At 36.7% G+C, this 24,472-nt stretch overlaps 1 protein-coding gene across 2 annotated transcripts; it reads left to right on the forward strand.

The window, feature by feature from the left end:
- The first annotated feature begins 9,455 nt into the window (after positions 1-9,455).
- LOC115966249 (probable amidase At4g34880) lies at positions 9,456-14,787 on the forward strand. 2 transcript variants are annotated; one of them, XM_031085502.1, is made up of 6 exons: positions 9,456-9,905; positions 10,049-10,539; positions 11,414-11,625; positions 13,320-13,562; positions 13,791-13,983; positions 14,296-14,787. In XM_031085502.1, the coding sequence occupies exons 1-6, from the start codon at positions 9,881-9,883 to the stop codon at positions 14,641-14,643; spliced, it is 1,512 nt and encodes a 503-aa protein (XP_030941362.1). In that variant the 5' UTR covers positions 9,456-9,880; the 3' UTR covers positions 14,644-14,787. The 2 variants fall into 2 exon arrangements, with proteins under 2 accessions (XP_030941362.1, XP_030941361.1); XM_031085501.1 differs by having other exon boundaries at positions 9,458-9,905; positions 10,043-10,539.
- The last annotated feature ends 9,685 nt before the right edge of the window (positions 14,788-24,472 follow it).

The following is a 24,472-nucleotide window of genomic DNA, read 5'->3' on the forward strand; positions in this document are numbered from 1 at the left end:
CTTCACACCCTTAAAGCGGTCTCGTCTACTCTACACCAGAAAGTGAAGTACCCATCCGGAGATCAAGTGTTGGAAATAATAGGGAGTCAAGCGGCTGCTCGGCAATGCCTAGTAGCGGCTATACAGCATCAGCCAGAGGCGGAAACCTCGGCTACGGCCGACAATGAGTTATAGCAATTAAAGTCCCTAGTATCAGGCTTAGACGTGCCCGCCAATGGGATAGAGTGTGAAGATCTGGAGAAGGTAGTTGTTGCTGATGATCCAGAAAAATTCTTCCAAGTTGGGGCCAAATTGCCTTTGTAAGAGAAAGCGAGTTTGCTGGAATTCCTCCGATCCAATGTGGATGTTTTTGCATGGGACCCGTATGAAGCCCGAGGGGTGGACCCGAATTTCATTTGTCACCGACTCAACGTGAACCCTGCCGTTGTGCCCAGGAGACAACCTCCTCGACGACCATCGAAGGAACATGCCGAGGCAGTTAGAAGCGAAGTTGCCAAGCTCAAACAGGCTGGGGCTATCAAGGAAGTTTTTTACCCTCAGTGGTTGGCCAATACGGTGGTAGTAAAAAAGAAGACTGGAAAATGGCGGGTGTGCGTGGACTTCACGGATCTTAATAAGACCTGCCCCAAGGATCCATTTCCTATGCCGAAAATCGACTAGTTGGTGGATGCGACCGTGGGTCACCACAGGATGAGTTTCTTGGATGCCTTCCAAGGGTATCACCAAATACCGCTGGCCGCCGACGATCAGGAAAAGACTGCTTTTGTGACCCCGATTGGGAATTACCATTACAAGGTGATGTCATTCGGCTTGAAAAACGTTGGATCTACCTACCAACGCATAATGACGAAAATGTTTGAACCTCAACTGGGTAGAAGTATTGAAGTTTATATCGATGATATGGTTGTGAAAAGTAAAGTGATGTTCGAACACGTGGAGGACCTCACAAGTATCTTCGGGATACTGAGAAAACACAAGTTGTGCTTGAATGCTTCGAAGTGTTCCTTTGGTGTAGGTTCTGAGAAATTCTTGGGGTACATGGTGACCCATAGAGGAATTGAGGTGAATCCAGACCAGATTAGGGCCATTAACGATTTGCAAGCACCTCGGAATCCAAAAGAAGTGTAGAAACTGACTAGGATGACTACTGCGTTGAATTGGTTCATCTCCAAGTCGGCTGAGAGGTGTCGTCCTTTTTTCCGCCTATTACATAAGTGAGGATTTGAATGGACCGCAGAGTGTGCTGAAGCGTTCCAACAGTTGAAAGAGTACTTGTCTAGGCCGCCTATTATGTCTAGCCCTGAGGTGGATGAGGTGTTGTATGCTTATTTGGCGGTAGCCCCTCATGCAGTTAGTTTCGTCTTGATACGAGAAGACAATGGCGTCCAAAGGCCAGTTTATTATGTAAGTAAATCCCTCCATGAAGCCGAGGTGAGATATCTGTCATTAGAAAATGCCATACTGGCGGTGGTCCATGCAACACGCAAACTTCCGCACTATTTTCAAGCCCACACTGTGGTTATCTTGACCCAACTGCCTCTCAAGTCCATACTCAGAAGTGCTGACTACACCGGAAGAATTGCCAAGTGGGGCACGATTCTGGGTGGTTTTGATATCAAATACATGTCTCGTACCTCTGTAAAAGGTCAAGTCCTTGCGGATCTGGTGGCTGAATTCGTCGAGTGCCCATAGGAAGTTAATATGAATCAAGATCACATGGATGAAAAATCGGTTGGCCTAATATCCGCACAAGGAGAGTCTTTTTGGAAAGTGTACGTGGATGGGGCCGCAAACCAACGGGGAGCAGGATTGGGATTGGTGTTGATATCCCCCGAAGGGGTCATCATCGAGAAGTCGTTAAGACTAGGGTTCTCGGCTACTAACAATGAATCAGAATACGAAGTTTTGATAATGGGAATAAGTATGGTCCATAAAATGGGTGGAAAGACAGTGAAGTTATTCTCAGACTCGAGATTGGTAGTCGACCAGGTGAGAGGAGAGTTGGAGGCTCGAGACCCAAGGATGCAAGGGTATCTGGACCGGGTTAGGCGTCTACGAACGAAGTTTAAGTCTTTCGACTTGTTGCATATTCCTCGAGGTGAAAATACCCACGCTGATTCCTTGGCGACCCTTGCCACCTCCTCAATACGAAATTTTCCTCGGGTGATTATCGTCGAAGACCTGTGTACCCCCACTTCACCAGAAAAGGAGGTTTGCCAAATCAGTCAAACCAATCCGTCGTCAAGCTGGATGGATCCCATATTAAAATTTCTTGAAAGTGACATATTGCCCGAAGATAAGGTGGAAGCTGAGAAAATACGAAGGAGAGCTCCTCGGTATTGGTTATTTGAGAATAAAAAGTTATACAAACGGTCCTTCTCTGGGCCATACCTGCTCTGTGTGCCTCCTGAGACAGCAGAGTCAATCCTGGAAGAATTGCATGAGGGTATTTGTGGAAGCCATACAGGAGGAAGGTCTCTATCATGTCGAGCCCTCACACAAGGATATTGGTGGCCAAATATGCGGAAGGAAGCGCAGGAGTACGTAAAGAAATCCGATCAATGTCAAAGGTATGCTCCAAATATCCACCAACCGGGAGGAGTTCTTAACCCTCTCTCTAGCCCTTGGCCTTTTGCCCAGTGGGGGCTGGATATCGACGGCCCTTTTCCTAAAGCCATAGGAAACAAGAAGTACCTATTGGTCAGCACAAACTACTTCACTAAATGGGTTAAAACTGAGCCATTGGCGAACATCAGGGACGTAGATGTGAAGAAGTTTGTTTGGAGGAACATTGTTACACGATTTGGAATTCCCTGCACTCTTGTCTCAGATAATGGACTCCAATTTGATAGCAATGCCTTCAGGGAATATTGTTCAGAACTGGGAATAAGAAACAGATATTCCACTCCCGCTTATCCACAAGGCAATGGGCAGGCTGAAGCTGTTAACAAAGTAATAGTCAATGGGCTTAAAAAGAGACTGGATGACGCGAAAGGAAAGTGGGTGGAAGAATTGCCACATGTACTTTGGACGTATCGGACAACACCCCGACGTTCAACGGGGGAAACTCCCTTTTACATGACCTATGGGGCCGAAGCTGTCATTCCATTGGAAACTGGATTCCCAACGTTAAGGACAAGTACATTCTCTTCGGATAGTAATGATGCGATACTGGAGAAAAGTTTGGACCTAATTGAAGAACGAAGGGAGAGCGTGATGGTTCAACTAGCTTACTACCAACATAAACTCAAGCAGGGCTATGATAGCAATGTGAGGATGAGGCCGTTAGCCATAGGAGATTTGGTGCTGAGGAAAGTCCTGGGGGCCACTAAGAATCCAAATTGGGGAAAACTGAGACCTAATTGGGAGGGGCCATATCGAATCACTTCTGTAGTGGGAATAGGAGCCTATTATCTGGAAGATCTAGATGAAAAAGCTGTACTTCATCCTTGGAATGTAAATAATCTCAAGAGGTATTATTATTAATAAAAGTGTTTCAATTCAAATATTTCTTTTAATTTACGTCAACCATACATCCTGTACTCCTGCGTCCTATGATGTATATTGAAATATTAAACAGAAACTAAGTTATGCCAGGTCCTCGGATCGCAAACTCAGTGAAAATTAACATCCTATAATGTATATTGAAATGTTGAACAGAAACTAAGTTATGCCAGGTCCTCGGATCGCAAACTTAGTGGAAATTAACATCCTATAATGTATATTGAAATGTTGAACAAAAACTAAGTTATGCTAGGTCCTCGGATCGCAAATTTAGTGGAAATTAACATCCTATAATGTATATTGAAATGTTGAACAGAAACTAAGTTAGGCCAGTTCCTCAGATCGCAAACTCAGTGGAAATTAACATCCTATAATGTATATTGAAATGTTGAACAGAAACTAAGTTATGCCAGGTCCTCGGATCGCAAACTTAGTGGAAATTAACATCCTATAATGTATATTGAAATGTTGAACAGAAACTAAGTTATGCCAGGTCCTTGGATCGCAAATTTAGTGGAAATTAACATCCTATAATGTATATTGAAATGTTGAACAGAAACTAAGTTATGCCAGGTCCTCGGAACGCAAATTCAGTGGAAATTAACATCCTATAATGTATATTGAAATGTTGAACAGAAACTAAGTTATGCCAGATCCTCGGACTGCAAACTTGGTAGAAATTAACGTCTTATGTTGTGTATTGAATTATTGAACAGTAACAGAGTTGTGACAGATCTTCTAATCATAAACTTAATGGGAAATAACGCCTTGTAACACTCATTGAGGAGTCAGAGAGAGATCTTTGGACGCAAGTTGGCGTACAATCAAGGTACTGAAAGCATGATATTATTTAGTTTATGAGCTTTCGTAAAGAATTGCAATTGATTGAAAAGAATACGTACACACCAAAAACGTCTCCCTAAGACCCTATTATATTAATGCTTATTGCCTATTGCTGATTATCGATTGACGATATGTGTGAGCAAAATTGTCCCATACAAGCAAAAGGTAGTTGAAATGAACCCATCTAAAATTACAATGACAAAGTGAACGAGTGCAAAAATAACATAAAGCCGCAAGAGCGATAAGAAAATGAGCAAGGAAGTCCCCTACTAAGTGTCTAATTAAACTACAAAGCAAGTCCTACTTTTTCAATTTCAATTGGATCTTTGGGTTCTGGCCGGCGGGTATGTCTGCCTCCGAAGTGGTGACTCCCTCTTTGGCTTTGGTAACGCCCCCAGTTGGTAAAACTGTGGAGTCCAAATCCTGTTGAAAGCCTTGGGAGGCCGTTTCTGCCTCTGAAGCGACAGTGGTCTTGTCTAGGGAAGCTCCTAGAGGGGCAAGTCCCCCTTTTGCTAACTCCGGCTGGCTGAGGGGAGGAAAACTGTGGGGCAAAACCTTCTCGTTCAGATTAATAACTGAAGAAGGAGCATCAGCCTGGTGAGGTAGAAGAACTAAGGGGCGGATTGCCTCGGGATAGAATATGTTCTTTGGCTTACGTAACTCAGATGAGGCTTCAACCCCAACACGGTTAAGAGCCTCACTCCAAGTTCTTGCGCAGTAGATACGGCATACCTCCGGAACCTTGGCTCTTAAAGCCTTCTCAGTTTCAGCTATACCGACCTCATAACCTCTCTGCTCGACTTCATTCATTATCTGTTCAGCATCTATTTTTGCCTTCTCGGCTTGCTCCTTGGACTTTTCCGCTTGCTCCCTTAGCTTTTGAGTTTCCTCTAGATGCTTCCTGAGAACTAGGACTTGCTCCTTAGTCTTCTTTAGTTCGACATTCACCTCTTGCAGAAGTTTCCCTTGGTTCTCGGCCTGCTTTTGATAGCCTTCTAATGCCAACTCGGCGCTCTTGCGAGCTTGCTCTTCGACCTGTAACTTTTTCTTTGCATCGGCCAAGTTCTGTTCGAATTTGGACAAGGTCTGCACAGCCGTTGTCCGTCTTTTTCTCTCATCCTCTAGCTGATCGGAACAAGCGTTGAGCATCTCATCTAGCTTGAAAGTATTTTGGATGATCTGTAGGAAAAAGATTAACACTATAGTCGGTAAAAGGTGCATATTGGTGAGTAACGGTCACAAAATGAGAAAGATAAAAGTTAGCTCCTTACCATGCCCAAATATCGTTTGTTGTCGAGGACAAGTTCATTCTTCCTCATGTTCTTTATTTCGGCCATATCTTTTGGGAGCAATAAGGCTTCCTCTATGGCCGAGGCTACATGACACCCTATGCCGCCGTTAAAGTCCCTTATAGATGAGTCATCTCGCAGGGGCTCCCCACCGTGCATGGGTGCTGGCAACCATGCTTGGGGTTCAGGATGTTGGGAGTCAGATTTCTCCTGGCTCCGCGTGGCTTGGTGCTTGGTTTTCTGCTGCTTTGCAGCTCGTTGGGCATCCTCATCTCGAGTTGGACGAGACTTGCTCGTGTCTGCCACATCCTTGCCTTTCTGTTCCCTGCGCCTTTTCTGCTCGGCAACGTTAGAAAGCACTGATTGTGATGGTGGCCGAGGAGGTTGGCGAGGGGCAGGAGGAGGAGACCTAGCTGGAAGAGATAAAGCCTGGGATGGTATTGTTTTTGTAGACGTACTCTTTCCTGGCTGACCTTCCATCAGCTCCAGCAGGCTTTTCTAGGGTTTTCTTTGTATCCCCATCTCGTCAGGATCTTCCTCGAGGCTTGTGGGTTGATCAAAAATCCTGAAACCGTCCGAGGACTCAGATCCCGCTACAACCGTTTCCTCGCTTTTTTCCTTTTTCTTTCTCCCTTTTATTTCCTTTTTCCTGAAGAGAGGTAGGGATGAAGAAGTTCCCGCCGAGATGCTAGCTACGAAAAGAGGCTTTGTGCGAGGTGTGTACTGGGGAAGCGGAATACCCTCTGGAACAATGAACCCTTCGTAGGCAACACTGATACGGTGAAGCTGAGGGTCGCATGCTCTAATCACGCACTTTGGCACCTGAAAAGCAAAAGAGAGGGGGGTATAGCCGAGAATTAAATGTGCTGCCCGGAGCTGACTGTCAGACTCATTCACGTATATTTCGGCCTTCAATAATTTATTCAGGCTCGCCTTATTGACTAACCTAAGATTGGGATTCATGTAGCGTCTATCTGCAAAATCGTTGAGTCAAGAGTGAAAATTGTAGGAGACAAAAATAATAATAAAAAATAAACGAAATGTGTTCGCAGATTAAATAGTATAGATCTATGACTGTGCGCCCACCTGGTGTTCCCTCTACGGTCGGGCAAGGTAAACCATCGTGCCATTCCCCAGAGAGAATAAGGAAATCCTCCTTTAGGTTCTTGTTTGAAGTGGGAAGGCACTGAATTAGCCTTACCTCAGGATATCTCGACTTGAGATAATATCCCTGGCTGGTTAAGTGATGGAAGTTGTACACCCAATTCACATCATGATGGGTTAGCTTTAAGTCCATTCTCTTGTTCAGAGCGTCTATACTTCTCAGGACCCTAAATATGTTTGGAGCACACTGGGTGGGGGATAGCCTAAAAAAATTGAGGTAACTCCTAGTGATACTACCCATGGGGATAGTCATCCCGCCCTCTATAAAGGCAATCATGGGAATAACTATTTCCCCAGTTTGTCTGGCATCAACCCATTCCCCTTGGGCTGCGTACCTCATCCCTACCGTTGGGGGGATTTTATATTTAGAGCGAAAGTTTCTAATACCTTCCTTGGATTCGACGAGACATCAAAATGGATTCTTTTGTTTCCCCATTTTTCTAAAAGATTTAGCAGAAAAGACCGTTGGGTCTGAAATAAAAGTAGAAAAAACTTCGAGAGGACTTACAAATTCAAAGGAATGACCTCGGACAAAGTACGATTATTTGTAGTCGCCAGGAAAATAACGAAAATAGAGAAAGGCAGGTTCAATGTATGAGCTTTGGAACCACGTAATCATCAAAGGTAAAGTACAGGGTTAATTCGAGAACGCCCTTATAGTCATATGAGGATTGTGAGCGGTAAAGTTTCCGCTCACAAAACAAGGGAGGCCTTCTGCCGTTAGATTTAAATCTCACAGTCGAACGTGGGAGACAAGGGCGTTGCCAAAATTTAATGCTACCAAAATCGGGATGTTGAAGCGTCAGGGGCGTGCCCCAAAACACGCATAGGTACGGGCTTATGACGTCAAAATCCACCTTCTCTCCCGAGGAATCGCAAAGTAGGATTTTGAGGGGCTATTGTGGGGGCCTGTCAATCAACAGACCCATTAAGGTTAGGATCGTTGGGCCTGTGGCCCATCCGAGGATGCATATCCGTCCGAGAAGGTCATGTCAGGTCACAAGGCAATTGCCGAAGGGGGGTGGTAATCAATATCATGAGGGTAGAGTTCTGTATCCGTCCGAGGACGCCATACTCCTCGGCAGTATGCGTCCGAGGACGATCAGGACGCGGTCTTGTTGCAACCAGACCTCAGAACTAGGTCACTACTAAAGATAGAATAACCGACCAAGGGTGAAAGAGATAAGACAAACAAATATCTATAACTACAGCTGCCTCCGCATTAATGACATCTCAACCAACTCTCTGGCCTCATTAATGTGGAAGTGATACCTGAACAGTAAGGAAGCAGCCTTACAGCTGCCCATAGGAAGTTCCAGGAGGTGCTAGATGGGATAGAAAGAAATCCTCCGAACCCAACCTACACGTGTGCGGTGAGGATGGAACATAAAGGGTGGTATATAAACTGAAAGAAGAACATGCCAAAAGGGGGGGATCAGAACAAAAAAGAAAAGAAAGAAAAACACAGACAAAAGAAGAAGAACAAAAAGAGAGAAAAAGAACTGTATCGATTACCAAAGAAAACGATCGTTGTGCCAACTCTAGACTTTCAATAAACGTGAGGGAGAATCTTTTTATTATACAAAAGTTAACCTAGTTCTTTACACCCACGCTCTACAAATCATATTGTTTGGGCCCATTTACATGCGAGCCCAGTATCGTGTTGGGTCGTTACAAATCGTGTCCTTACAATAATAATAAAGTAAAGAATTTTAGAAATAACGTGTAAAGCGCAATGAATAAATGGGTGGGTTTGATTTATTTTCTCATCGTGTGTGTGTGTTTTTTTTTTCTAATATTTTGTTAGGGCGGTGAATCATTTCAATGGGTGAGATTGATTTTTTAGACTAGTACTCTAGGGCCCAGTTTATGGATTTTTTTAATTAAGTAAAACCATGAACCACCCAAGTGGCAACATATGTGGCATAAAAAATAATTTTTTATTTTAGCCGTTAGCCAAGTTAACATTTTTTACCCATCACTTAATGATAGAGACTATTTTGTCACAACACTAAAAAGTTAAGGACTAATTTAATACATTTGAAATGTTGAAGAACAACTTGACATTTAGTCTAAAGATTAGGGGACTAAACATGTAGTTTACCCAAAAAAAAATTTATTAATCTTTGGTTCCCTCCACTATTTCAAATGACAACGTAATAATAAAATGTAAAAAAACAAATGATGTATCTTGTTGTTAACTAAGAAAGACATTATAATATTGTATACAATAACAATTTCTTATTTGTATTATACTTTTCATATGCACCAATAATGTGAAGTTACACAAAATTATCATTCACATGACATACAAAACTTGCTCATCATGTATATTATATTTGTTAACATTAATTAGGTGAGTGTGAACTTCATTCTCTTCCCTATCTAATTATTTTTAGTGTTGACTTAGGATAATTTGTTTTGGGCAACTTGTTTAAAACAAAATGTGTCTCACTTTAGTAAGGTTTTAATAAACTATAATTAAGGGGTGAAGTGAGATTTTTGCGTATATATAAGCTAGATAAAAGCCATAACAAACATAAACTTGAAGAAAAATAAAATTATGCATGATTAAGGTCTAATCGAAAATCGATTAATTCAAATTATATGATACCCTTTATTTTTGACTTGTTTTCATTTTCATCACTATAGTTTATTTAAAGTGCATTGGTCTCCAATGTACTCCTTCCATGTATATTATTACATTAAATCCCATCAATGGCATAATTTGCTATGGGGTGGAGTTGCGTTGCAGAGGACGACTAATAGTTAAGTATAACTAATACAAGCTTCAATATTGCACAAAAGTTATGTTTGGATGGAGAGAAAATAGAGGGAGCGAATGAACATCCAAACATACCCTTAGGCTAAAAGCTAAAATCATTGATAATAGCTAGCTTAATGGCAGATCCTTGTAATTTGTAAAACTATTTAAGCCCACTTTCAAATCATTACCAAATGTACTAATCTTAATTTAAAACACTTTTTAAGGTAGTTGGGGTTGTTCATTGTCCACGGTCAACACCACACACACCATTCTAACTACTCAAGAAACACTTTCCCATCTTGCTATTGTTCTCATGGAGGGTTGTTCCTGTTCATCAGGTATGTCAATTTTTGCACATGCTAGTGATTCTTAAGAGTTTAGTAGATGCTTTTGTTATGTTAATCTTAGTTCTAGTTTTTTTCACCACTGATAATAATTAGCTTCTCTATATATATATTCTCATCCCTGCTCCTAGCCTCAGCATCATCCAGTGCCCAAGCTATCGAAGTCGAAGGCCTAGGCTTCTCGTCAATCAGAGAAGCCACAGTGCGTGATATCCAGCTCGCTTTCAAGCAAAACCAACTCACCTCCAGGAAACTCGTTGAGTTTTACCTTAAAGAAATAGAGAGACTCAACCCGGTTCTTAAGGGAGTCTTGGAAGTGAACCCAGATGCACTGTACCTAGCTGATCAGGCTGACCACGAGCGCAATGCCAAGGCGCCTGGGTCACTCTCTATGTTGCATGGCGTTCCTATTTTGGTCAAAGATAACATTGCAACCAAGGATAAGCTGAACACCACGGCTGGCTCATGTGCACTGCTCGGCTCAGTTGTGCCACGCGATGCTGGTGTGGTGACCAAGTTGAGAGAAGCTGGGGCTATCATATTGGGGAAAGCCAGCTTGAGCGAGTGGGCTCATTATAGGTCTCATGGAGTACCTAGTGGCTGGAACGCGAGAAATGGGCAGGGGAAGGTGAGCGTTGTAACATGAAGTCAAGCACATCAAGTGTTTGACTAAATGTCAGACCATGTGTGGGCTGAAAAAAAAAAGTTCTCTCTCTCATGATTTTGAGAGGGGAGTTGTAGGATATTTATAGTTGGAAAATACATTTTGGATTGCTATGTCTCTTCCTATTTTGTAGTTTATGAATCTAATGCAGTGGTAATTTTGATCTTGCTATCTAGATTAACTTAATCTTCTTGTTATCTTGCCAAGACCCTTGTAGCTCAACTAGCATCTACTAATGTTTCTAACAAAAACTTTTAGGGTTCAATGCCCCCCTCCCCCATGTTTACTATCAAATTATCAAAACAGAAGATCTTCTTGTTATCTTGATCTTGGGTTGCTCTTGTTTGAAGTTTCTCAGTATCCTCTGATCCAATACACATTACATACATCCACCTTTCTAATGTTTTTTTGGGATTTGTTTGCCTTGAGTCCCTCTTACTAAGGGTGTGTTTGGTATTGGCTTAAAAAGCCAACCTTTTTTACTATTCAGCTTATTTTTACTACTATTCGTTAGTTTTATTGCACTTTTTGGTACTATTTCAACTACTTTTTAACTTTATCTACAGTATTTTTAGCAAAAAATTTTCCGTTTCAGTTAAATAAGTTATTCCTAAATAAACTCTAAGAATCATGGACATAGACACAAATGCAATATGGTACATGCATGAATCAATCTCTCCAGTGTGTCCAACATGAACACGTTGGGGATTTCGTAAATTTACATATAAAATAAGCTAACTTTCTAGCCACTTCTTCATGTGCAAATTTACATATAAAATAAGCTAGAAATAAGTTTGGCCTAAGAAGTTCCATAAGACTGTATTGCTATGCTGTGCAGAATCCTTATACAATGGGAGATCCTTGTGGGTCAAGTAGTGGATCAGCAATATCAGTCGCAGCAAATATGGCGGCAGTGTCACTAGGGACCGAGACTGATGGCTCTATTTTATGTCCATGTAGTTGTAACTTGGTAGTGGGCATCAAACCAACAGTCGGTCTCACTAGTCGAGCTGGAGTCATACCAATCTCACAAAGACAAGATACCGTGGGGTAGGCTCTCTCTCTCTCTCTCTCTTTCTCTCTCTCTCTGCTTGAACAGGGAAAATTTTAAGACTTACACCACTCATCCTGACCAGGTTCCTTCCACCTCCAATAACTCTAGAGGGGAAATGGAACAGAGCCCACAAAAATAGTCTTCTCATAATATATCGTATTTGAGAAATATGTTTATGAGGTTGTTAGGGAATAAATTAGGATGAGCTTGCAAAGTGGCTAACAACAATGTGAGAGAGAACCTTGATGCTGTCCACTACAGGGAATAGATTAGGAAGAACCTGCAGAGTGAAAAAGAAAGAGACAAAACACAAAGAATAAACGTGGATGTCTACATCCATAGTGGAAAGCCCTTGATGGCTACATCTTTTCTATTAAAGCTATGTATTACAATAAATCCAATGAAAAGTATTATAGCAGTCCAAATCTTAGACTAATCATAAACTAACAAAGGGTTACAATATTTCCACTACAAGTAGGATTAGGTTTACATTGTTTTTGCTCCAAGTAAGATCGGATTACTTTGTTTACAGTTCAAGTAAATTAGTTACAATGAATCTATACTAGAGTTATATAGCATACTTAGGACTGGACTAGGCATCTCTAACCGTTAACATGGCAAGGCTTAGAGATATCATAAAATTGAAATTATGAAACTTGTAAATGTTATTTCACCATTTCACATTGCAATTCAAAAAAAGTTTGACATGGATTGAAATTCTTATAATATGTACATGGTAACAAAATAGAGAAAGCTAATGATGTTAGGCAACTTATATCTGCCCTCCTAGAATTTTTTATTTTTTTAATAAATTTAGGGACAGCGAGAGCAGAAACCTTTTTATTTTGTTTGTAGCTATAACTTTTGACCAAATCTGGTGGCATAAGAAACAAATGGTGCACTTGGAGAAATCTTTTGACAGCATGGAGGTTTTAAGGAATGTGCTTGGAAATAGAGATGCATTGGAAATGCTAAACCAACTTAAATTAGGAATTTGAGACAATTTATAACAATCTCCACCTTGACTCAAATTCTACCAAGCAATCTTCATTCTCTATTACAAAAACACCATCTTATTCCAAATAATTTTTCCTGCAAAAAGTTGAACATTGTTTCCATATCTAAAGCAGACTTATGCGTGTGTCTACCTTGAACTATTGTCGAAGGCGTATCTTACCTATCAAAAGAAAAGAAAGAAAAGAAGAAGAAAAAAAATAATAATAAAACACCTAATGTCGAAGGTGCACTAGATAATCTTCTCTTGAACTTCACCAAAGACAACCTGGAGCTTTGATATCGATTGGCTTTCTTCCTAGTCACACATCTCTATCATCTTCATGTAGAGTTTTTCATACCACATATCTGATCAGTAGCCTCCAGATGTATGATTTGCACTATGTTCAGCATTCAAGCCTCAATCATCATGGGCACCTTACCTTCGTTTCAGCTTGTCATCTGCACTTCATTTTATGCAGCCCTAATTGGTCCATGATCTCCTTTATTTTTTTTTCTTTATATTATCCTATATACTTTATCATGATATCATAACTATGTCTTACATTAAAAACACCCACACAAACACACAATATCAGATTATGTTTGATTTTTTCTAATTTTTACACAAATTTTGTCAATGTGCATCATCATAGTATTGCACGAAATTGGTAGTAACTTTATTTGAATGGAACAGAACCATATGTAGAACAGTAGCAGATGCCGTTCATGTTCTTGATGCCATTGTTGGCATTGACCACAATGACAATGCAACAATTGAAACATCACAGTACATTCCAAAAGGTGGCTATGCACAATTTCTTAAGGCTGATGGACTGCGAGGAATGAGACTGGGGATAGTGAGGGAAAATCCCGTGTACTATTTCGAAGATGATACTATTGCGAAGCAAACCATTGAGCAACATTTTAACACACTAAGGTAACAAAACACTGATTCCATGTGTTAGTTTCAATGCTCAATCAAATGTATTTTAAAAAATGAAAATGCTAGAGTAACTACTAATTTTCCAGGAAATATAATAATTTTTTAATTACTTTTTTTTTTTAATCTTATGTTTAAAATTTAACACATCAATTTGTAAGGTTTTTGTACAGTACTATCATTCTCTAAAAAATTGATACTAATACTTCATGCAAATTTATTTAGGGAACGAGGTGCGATTTTGGTAGACAATCTGAAAATAGCCAATCTTGGCGAAATCTACTCATCAAGCTGTGAAGAAACTGCATTGGTGGCTGAATTTAAAATCTGCATTAATTCCTACCTAAAGGAGTTAGTGGATTCCCCAGTCCGTTCCTTAGCAGATTTGATTGCCTTCAACAAGGAAAACTCAGAATTGGTGAGTATAATAAACTTAGGTTGTCTTGATTATGTAATGTCCTACATTTATATATAAGATTGACACAACTAATTGAGCAACGCTCAGGACGTGAGATTTTTCACAACTTATTAAAGTGGTAAGTTGTGATTGGAGCCACATCACCTTCATATAAACCTACCACTGAGTATTAACTCTATTTTTATTATATGCAATTACACTATATCACATCAACAATTATGAAAATATTTGTTAAATATTGTGTCATGAACTTAATGTTACTAAAACTCAATGACTGATCAATTATTAATTATTCCATGAGTGCCAATTCAGGAGAGGTTAGATTATGGACAAGGCCTGTTTATAAAAGCAGAAGCAACAAATGGAATTGGAAATGCAGAGAAGGAGGCATTGGCAAATTTAGCAAAACTAACTAGAGAAGGTTTTGTGGAATTGATGACAAAGAACGAGCTAGATGCATTAGTGACTCCTGGTAATAGTGTTTCTTGTGTCCTTGCAATTGGGGGTTTCCCAGGAGTGATTGTCCCTGCTGGATATAACTCTAAAGAAAAACCATTTGGCTTGTGCTTTGGAGGACTAAAGGGTTCAGAGCCAAAGCTGATTGAGATCGCCTATAGCTTTGAGCAAGCAACAAAGATCAGGAAGCCTCCTAAAGTTTAAACTTAAGGCTCTATTATACATAATTATAGCCTCTACTCTAATTTATATGATTTTTGTTAATATTGAACAATCATGAAGCTAGATTTGTATGGATGCTAGTAGCAATATATGTGCTGTAAATATAAAAATAATATTAGACTTTATGTTTATTTTAACTTCACTTACGTTAGTGTGTGGCTTCTTTTTTTTTTTTTTTTTTTTTTTTTTTTTTTTTTGGACAAAATTTCAAATTATACTCTATATTTAGCACAATTTTAATTAGATATCCTTTTGAATGCTATCCTTCCGCCTATTTTCATTAATGACGTAGCAGTTAAATGCCAACTAAACTCTTTTTTTTTTTTGTTGAGTAAATAGTTATATTTATTATAACACAACTGAAAATAGTAATAATAATGTTTTAAACCGGGTTTATAATATATTATATAACTAGAATACAACTACAAAGACTGAGGATATAAACAACGGATATTAGACACATACAACCATTATAAGATAAACAACCAAAACAACCAAATGTGTCAAAAAAATGTATATTTAATTTCTTCTTCTAATAATAATAATAATAAACATGGACGTTTATATCAATTCATTTTTTCATCTTGAAAAACCTCTACCAAATTAGTTGATATCTCTTACGGGCCGACTCAATGGAGCTTAACCTATGAGAGGCCCGTTCCATGAAGCTCGAGATACCATCTTCTACCAAACAGACGATCCCAAGACAATGTAATAATTAAAAAATTCTTATGAAAATTTGGAAAGTTTTTTCTATGAAGCATTTTTTTGTCTAATTATATAACTTGCCAAGTCTCGCAAGTCGATTGCCTCTGGCTGTGAATATCCCACGTATCAGAGGCAAGGGAATATCCAACATATCGGTAAGAGCAAGGACACAATATTTTTTACCTTTTTTTTTTTTTTTTTTTAAATGTTTTTTGCAACCTTGCTACAGGAAGGTATATACAACCTTACTGTTCACAGGTTGTAAAGGAAAAAAAAAAAAAAATAGTCTTGTGATTATGTGTGAAGGAAAAAAGAGATTGGGAAGAGAGTACTTTTTATTACTTTATTAGGTAATTTATATTATTTTATTGGGTTGTATGTAAAAATAAAAACTGAGTTATAGGGTAAATTGTAAAATAGGTTGAAAAAATAGATGATGTTTGAGGATGCAAAATAAGTTTTTTTTTTTCTTTTTTGCATCCCTGGATATCCCTGGATGCTAGTGCTCTTAAATACTATACTAACTCAAAATATTGACGAGTGAGTTGGTTACTCAGAGTTATTTTTTTTGCTAAAAGAAAGATACATTCAAAAACCTCATAACAGAAAATGACAAGGCTAATCTCTCTGCTAATGGCCAAAACAACACTATCAAGGAGGTTGCAGGGCAAAATCGAACCTTTTATCAGAACCCCAGGCCAAATCGGCTATTTACTACTTTTCGCTGAAATTATTAGCAACTTTAAAACTTGGGTTCATGAAACTCGAGTTTTCTGTGTAAATCGAGTTTTAAACACTCGAGTTTCATAAAAAAAAAAATAAATAAATAAAAAATAAAAAACTAATGCTGATGTTGACTTTTTTATTGAAAAAATGCCATATGGAGCCATTATTTTGTTAAAGTCTTGGCCTAGTGATTGATGGCTGGGTTGGTAAATGACTCGTAATATAATAAAAATCCTTCCTGGACGTGACATGTGAAATGAGCCTTGGAAAGAAACTAAGACAAGTTTGATAAGAAAAAGGTATGCAACAGTGGTAATTGGTCAATGGATTGGTAAATTTTTTTATATTTTTTATGACTTAGTAAAAAAAAAAATGAGATTATGGTTTTAGGCTGTCTCAGCCTGGTGCTATAAAGTAAACTCTGAGGGCACGAGCTTTGGCAATCTGTTTGATTCTTAAAACTCAGAATTGAATGTTTGACAATGGATTCTACATTTGTGCTATATGGGATAAGGGAGTTCTACAGTTTTTTGAACATAGCAAAATAAATAGTGTGTCCAAGGAATAATAAAAGCAAAGAGAAAGCAGTAGAATTGCAATCAAACAATATATTGTGTAGAACTAAAATCAAAGAAACCGCGAAGACTGTGTGAGAGAGAGTATAGGTCAAGATAAAGAAACGCTTCTATTGGTGCAAGAAAATGTGTAAACTACATTCTTTTGCCAAAATTTAAAAAGAAAAAATGTAAAACGAAATATAAATCATCTGATATTTCAAGATACTTATTTTGTAGTAATCACCATTAGCTTGGTGATATACCAAGAACAACAACAATTGACTGCTAGCAAGGGATGCAAAAATCCTTGCGCACAAATACAGTCCAGAATAGACGACCACCCAACATTTTGATCACATGATCTATGAAAGAAATGTTGAACACCGTTTTTTTCCTACTTTGCTTTTTTTTTTTTTTGGTTAAAACCTACTTAGCTTTTCAAGATGCAAGAAATGGGTTGCAAAGTTGAGTTTATATAGGCGGTAGCAGAGGTGAGAATATAAATGATTCGCAACTTTCAAATATTAGGATTCATATAATCACCATTTCATATGCATAGCTTACTATTAAGCATGCCATTATTAAGTTTCCATACCAAGCAGACGTAGGGAATATACAAACTTCGCTATTCACATTGTGTCTCTAGTCTCTATATATTGTAAGCACAACATCGTCTAGATAAATTACTAAAAATGGTTGATTAAAAACATGATCTTCATATTTTCTATTACATAGCTTTCCATTATGTTAAAGATATATATTAGACATATTAGCCCAATGTAATAGGACCAAGCCCAGTCCTGTTTGTAGTCTAGGGTTTAGTTGCCTATATATACTCATGTTATGGCTCATTGTAACACAGGTTATTGTATTACACTCTTATACAATAAAGATGTAGCCCTTAAAGGATTCCTCCGTGGATGTAGGCTGATAAGGCTGAACTACGTAATCCTCGTGTTCTCGGTGTTCATATTCTATGCTTCCCCTTCTGCATCCATTCTAGCATATACAATATGGTATAACACATCGCATTGCTAACAATTATATTTAACACATTAAATAGAGAGTATAACAAATCTAAACGTAAATGCTTAGTTGGCTTTTTTATATTAGAAAATCGTTCACAAATATGTGTACAGGTTCCTTTGTATACATCATTGTCATTGAATTCTCATGTAAAACCTTTTCCATTTTAAGCAAAACCCATAAGCAAGTAATGAAAACTTTTAACTTCATGTACATGCCTAGCCAAAATTTGACTTCAAGAGGGTAAAGTGTAGACATATGTAGGTTTTACATGAGAATTAAAGAAGTATTTTTACCAAATTTTGTCCCAATTTAAATATAGGCTATAGAGATATTTTAGAACCAATAAAATGTCCATTATAAAGAGAGAAAGACCCTTAAATAAGAGTATAGATAATTGTAGAAAAAAAAATCCACAATTTCTTCTTGTTATGCCATTGTCATATCAAACATACCATTTAGACCCAAACCAACATGTTCATTCATACGCAACTTGCAAAGTTTAAAACAACTTCCCTGTGACACTGCCTCAAACACCCATATATGACTTTCCATCCAATACTCCAATTACTTATGTATTTGTTCCCACAATAGACTCCTATTATAATTTAAATATTTACAATTACATATTAAATTATAATCAAACACATTTCCATCTTAAAATATAAAAAGGAATTTATCTATAACCCATCCAACCAAATACCCGTCCAACTGAAAATCTACCAACAGTAGCACCCCCAAAGAAAACTCTAATCCCAACAGTAGCACCCATTCTGTCACAACAAAACATCATAATTTCTTTTCCAAATGGACGGAAATGGATCAAAGTAGACCAAATTTGACTTAATGGTACAAAGTGAACTAAAAGGACCCAAATGGAACTAATTAGATTGAAATGGACCCAATGGACCGAAGAGGCCAAAATGGACCGAAGAAGACCAAAGTAAACTGAATTGGACTGAAAGTAGACCCAAATGGACCAAAGTAAACTGAAAGGATCCAAGTTGACTGAATTGTACCAAAAAAGAATAATAAATTTGAAACTTAAAATTTTTAGTTATACCAAATGAAATTAGGAAAATATAGTGCATAATAATAGCAATTAAAAGAATATGGACCACTTTAAAAAAGAATAATATCAATCAAAAACTTCAAAAATAATAAAATTATATAGTTTTGAAATCAGAGAAATAGAAATTACTTTTAGAGACTATTTAATTTTTATGGAAAACAAATAATCTACAGTAAAATTTAGAAAAAAAAATTATATATTATACCACATCTCAAAATAATTATATATTCTCACACATTGCATGAATTTGCAATTAGTTATATATAATACTTAAAACCAATTTGTATAATAAAGTGCCACTCATGTGAATAGTAAATGGCATTTTTAAAATTATAAAACCCATAAAAAGATAGCATATTCATTCTATTGTATTTTTTATATCAGGTTTTTATATATAATTAGATAAACCTAAAATGCAACTTATGTTGTTTTCCGTTATGATAGGCCACAAACTGAATGACCCCTTGTGATAGAAATTAATTAATTAATTAGTCAAGTTATTAATTAATCAATTTATCATGCAAACGCGTGGTAGTACAAACAAATCACCAATAGACTAATTATGCAGCGGAAAATAAATAACACGGTGATTTGTTTACGAATAGGGAAAACTTAACGGCAAAAACCCCACCGGATGATTTTTAAGTCACCACTTCCGAAACTCCACTATTATCACAACAAGCGGTTACAAGTAAAGGAATCCCAAGTACCTTACCAACCTACAGTTGAACCTTTCCCCCAATACCCAATTGGACTTGTTCTATAGTGACAGTTCCCTTTTCTGATGCACGACTCCCAAGTACGTGACTAACCAATTACGCGGATCCCAGTACGCAACTTCAATCACTAACTAAGAAGGTTATTGGCTGCAAAGTTCTTCAGTTCATCCACACAATAAAGATTAAGAAGATGCTTGGTTACAAAACCCTACGGTGCACATACACAACAACTTCTTCAAGAGAAAGAGATGAACTAGGGCAAGAAATTCGTCTCCGGTCACAATTTGCTTGAACAGGGTTTGCTCAATGCTTGTGCAACTTGTGAACTATTTGACGGCCCTTAAAAAAATTCTTTTATATGTCTAGGGCTAGGAGAAAAGAAAGCCCAAAGATATATTCACAGATTCCAAGAAAATCAAATCAGAATTCTGAAATTCTTAAACCTCGACAGATAGAAGCTGTCGAGAAGCTGTCGAGCAAGTGTCAAGCACACGGGGCTTGAACAGCTTTCTTAAGCTCGATAGATGTAGCTGTCAAGCCAACTGTCGAGCCAGCTGTCAAACTTTAATGAATTTGCACTATCAGCTTGTTTTCTTGGATAGACTTGAAGACTTCAACACTTGATCTTGAAACATGGTTTCTTGAAGTATTTAAACACATCCTAAATATACCCAAATACAAGTAAAGTGCATTTTGTCAAAGGATAAGCCAATTACATAAAATAGTGACATATATTCCTAACAAGTGAAACATATATGTCTTAACATGTTAAAATCATAAAATGATTAAACTAATTTTTGAATTTTAATATATAATTCTTTCTAATTTTATTCCTAATGCTTATTTTTATGAAAAATAATAAATTACTACATAAATATTTAAACTCATACACTTTTGAGAGGTTACACTTCTTTTTTTAAATTCTCTCTTTGAATTAAGGATTTTGATTCTTTTTCCCCTGATTTTTCTTTTATATCTTTTGAACTTCAAAAAACATTGAAAAATAGGAAATATTTTTTTTATATCTTTTTTCAATGATACTTGACATATAAAAAGCTAGGCAAAAATTTTATAAACACAGATGATATGCACTCTCACCCATTACACTTAGCCTCACACTCCTCACTAACTCACTGCCTCACTCACCCATAACTCTCATACTTCTCACACCACATTGCCTCTCTCATTGCTCCTCTCTCTCAACAAATTCATATCTCAGGTAAGGGTTTTTTTATTTGATTGTTATTGTAGTTGGGTATTATTTGTTATTGGGTGTGGGTTAAAGAGTTTGACTATTTATTTTGTAGATAGTTAACATAACTTAGTTAAGATACCAATATTGTGAATTATAGAACTTTGTTTTGTTAGTGTTAATTTTTTGTGTATTTATTTGCATGGTTTTTGTTATCAAAATTTATTCATCATTTATAGGCTCTTATTTTTATCATGATCTTATTTTGACTTTATTCAAGTTTGTTTTGGGTATGAAATGGGTTGTGAATGAATTGTAATGAAATGAGTATGTAATTCATGCCTTTTGAATGGGTATGAAATGGGTATATAATGAAATGAGTGACTTACTCATGCCCTTCGAATGAATTGTAATGAAATGGCTTTTTTTGTATTGGGCATGAAATGGGTATGTAAATGTTATGGGTATGTAATTAGATAAAATGTTGTATACTTTTACAAGGATTTTGGCTTTATTTTTTGGATTGGGTATGAAATGGATAGTCTTAGCATGACGGGAAAAGGATTTGGGTCTGAAATGTGTAACGAATGTGTAATGAAATTCATGCCCTTTGAATGATTTGGAATTTGTACTTTGTGTAGTTTGAGTAGATAAAATGCTTTTTTTAACTAACATAGTAACTTGACTCTAATAGGTTCACAATGACTGTAATTGATATAGTCCTATACCACGGTGGTCCGCTTAAGAATGCCAATGCAAACAAGGGATTTCCATTTGAAGGGCCGGGTATAAAGTGCTATTATACCCAAATTGATCGTAGGTTGAAGACCCTTGATGAATTGAAGATGATAGTTATGGAAGAATTGTGTGTGAATCTTGCTGTGCACAACATACAAATTACTTATCGTATGCCACATGAAGTCCTGAAGTGTTGGATTAATTACAAGTATATGACGATAGAAGCAAACAAACATGTAAAGATCATGTTTGACAAGTTGGAGAGAATACTCAAAGTAAATGGTATTGAATTGTACATACAGTTGGAGTCGAATGCAGAAGTTGGTATCGAGGAAATCCAACAAACAATCACAAGTTTATAAGTTACAGTTCCGGATGCTCAATATGAGTATTCTACACATGTACACATGTAAAGGATGATGATGGTCATGACGATGATGATGATGAGGATGATGATGATGACGACGATGATGATGACTATGTTGATGGGATTGCCATTAATGGTGAAGATTTTGTCGATAGAGATAAGTATGAAGAGAGGATTGAACTAGGGGACTTTAAGAGGGACATTGAGAGAGACAGTGATGACGATGAGACATTTGACCATAGTGAACTTGATGCAAACAATGTTATTAGTGTCCAAAACATGACGAATACAATCCCTGTCTACACACCTCCTGCCTTGTCATTTTCTGTAAATATTTGGGAAAATATGGTTGATCCTTCAAATACCATTTGTGTCTACTGCAATATCAATAAAATAACACACACACACAAAATGCAAACTTTACGTATTAAAATCACCACATTCCTTAATGGATTCTTATTAAAACCTGCATATGAATGCTTGCAAACCCAGATTTGCAAATTATGTGAAATGAACAAATAAGGTCTTTACACAAATTCACCACTGGAGCTACAAAGATCCTCAAAATTACAAACAAACTTAAATTCAATGATACTTGTTCTTTAATTATATATGAAAATTTTAAATACATTACAACAATATTTTAGCTAAAAATTACAAAATTTATTACAAAAAGAACAAATTAAATTAAAGAAAAAGGAAAGATTTTCAAAAATGAAAAAAAAAAAAAAATCTAAAACTACCTAACTAAAAATGTAGGGAACAATCATTAATTCCAATGCAGATTCCTCATATCAAAAGCTACAATCTCACAAAATAAATGAAAAAAAGGCCAAATTTTGTAGGGGAAAAAAAAAAGAAACCCAGATGGAATAATTATTTAAAAAGCTCAAATTTTTATAAGAAAAAGTACATTTACCACATCACAAATTATTCCTCATTTCTCAATTCCCTATAAATGAACATACAAATGAGAAAACGTACCTTCAAACTTGAAAAAAATCTGAACTTCTATTGGTGGGGACAAAAGGGATTTTGAAGGTATGGGTGAGGGGATCGTCTGAAGCCAATTGTGAGGAAAGAGGAGAGCATTTGAGGGTGAGGGTGAGTTTTGTTGCACGCCAAGGGGTTGAGGGTGACTGATTTGGGTGTTTGAGTGAGAGTGTTTGAACTTTGAGAGAGTGTTTGAGAGACTAAGAGTGTTTGAATGAGGCATTTGAAAGTGGTTGAGAGTGTATAGTGTGCTGATTTCGAGTCTTATAAACTCGATTTCTACATGGCTACATTTGGTCCACATGGAAAATTTGTCCACGTAAGGGTATTGACAAACACCAGAAATTGAGTTTTAAAAGCTCGAGTTTTAAAAACTCGAGATGTTAGTTTCCCACATACTTTTGAAACGTGACAACTAACAAAAATGTTAGATATTTAAGGGTAAATGAAAAAAATAAATAAATAAATTCTATCAAATACTGATATAACTTGCTAGCGAGGGCCCCCATTGTATCATGGTTTGAGCTTCTTTCTTTACATCGTTTGAACCTAAAAGCATGTTAGACTTTTCTTCATTACCAAATGGGCCTCAAGATACTAACAACAAACTTCGAAACTAATGTGGAGCTATGAGAACATTCTTTTCTAATCACAATATAAACCAATAAGTATACTATGCAAGTTTCATAAGGAAAATACACACACGCTAGCCTCTAAGTAGGCACGTTGCTTGTGTTCAGAGGCTATTCTATTTTTTGGGGTAAAACATAATAATTTGAATCTGTTATAATTTGGAAATATATATTTTCATTTTTTAAATAAATAAAAATGATAAAATTTTGAGATAAATAGTATCTATAATTTCTTTTTTGAAATTAAACATGAGGGAAAAAATCCTAAATTTTAGGAGTTTTCTTTTCAAATTTAAGATGAAATTTGTTATTTGAGATTTATGACTATTTCTAAATGAAGTTACATTTCATTAATAAGAGTATTTTTCAACTACATAAAAGTCCTGTTCAAAGAGGAGAATTCTCTTATATATAGTATAGAATATATATATATAAATCTTTTAAAAAGTATAATTTTCTCAAATTACATGTCATATACTCAATCATTTATAAGCCATGTCAATGTTTTCTTTAATAATTTGATTAAAATTTTCATGATGAAAAGAGGAATGAAAGTTTATAGATTATTATATTTACACAAAATACTTAAGCTCAAATTATAACTTATTATAGTAAATTATAATTAAATTCATGTATATAATTGTGGTCTTCCAAAATATTATATGTGCCATATATCAATTTTTCCACAAATATTTACCAAAAGTGATATGACAACATAATTGGTGTCACACCGACAATTTAAAAAGTGATTTTTTTAATTATTATTTTATGTTTAAAATTTGATATATTGATTTAGGAACATAACAGTTGACGGAACTCACTTGCATGAGATTTATATATATATATATATATATATATATATATAGGAAGACTATGGATATGATTCAACTATAAAGAATCAGTTATAACATCATAGAAAAAATTGTATTCTAAAAAATAATAATTTTCTTCAATCCAAAGCGAAAAAATTATCAATGTCTAGAATATTTTTAGTTAAAAGCTGTGCGGATTTATTATCTTGCATGCAAACATGGGAAAAGGCAACTCTACAAAAGTCAAGAAGGAACAACAAAATACCATA

This window comes from Quercus lobata, chromosome 11 (assembly GCF_001633185.2).
Source record: "Quercus lobata isolate SW786 chromosome 11, ValleyOak3.0 Primary Assembly, whole genome shotgun sequence".
Taxonomy (NCBI): domain Eukaryota; kingdom Viridiplantae; phylum Streptophyta; class Magnoliopsida; order Fagales; family Fagaceae; genus Quercus; species Quercus lobata.

Coding starts and splice junctions, on each gene's coding strand:
- LOC115966249 (XM_031085501.1), top strand. CDS start 9,881: ATGGAGGGTTGTTCCTGTTCATCAG. Junction 10,540..11,413: donor CGAGAAATGGGCAGGGGAAG/GTGAGCGTTGTA, acceptor TATGCTGTGCAG/AATCCTTATACAATGGGAGA. Junction 11,626..13,319: donor CAAAGACAAGATACCGTGGG/GTAGGCTCTCTC, acceptor TGAATGGAACAG/AACCATATGTAGAACAGTAG.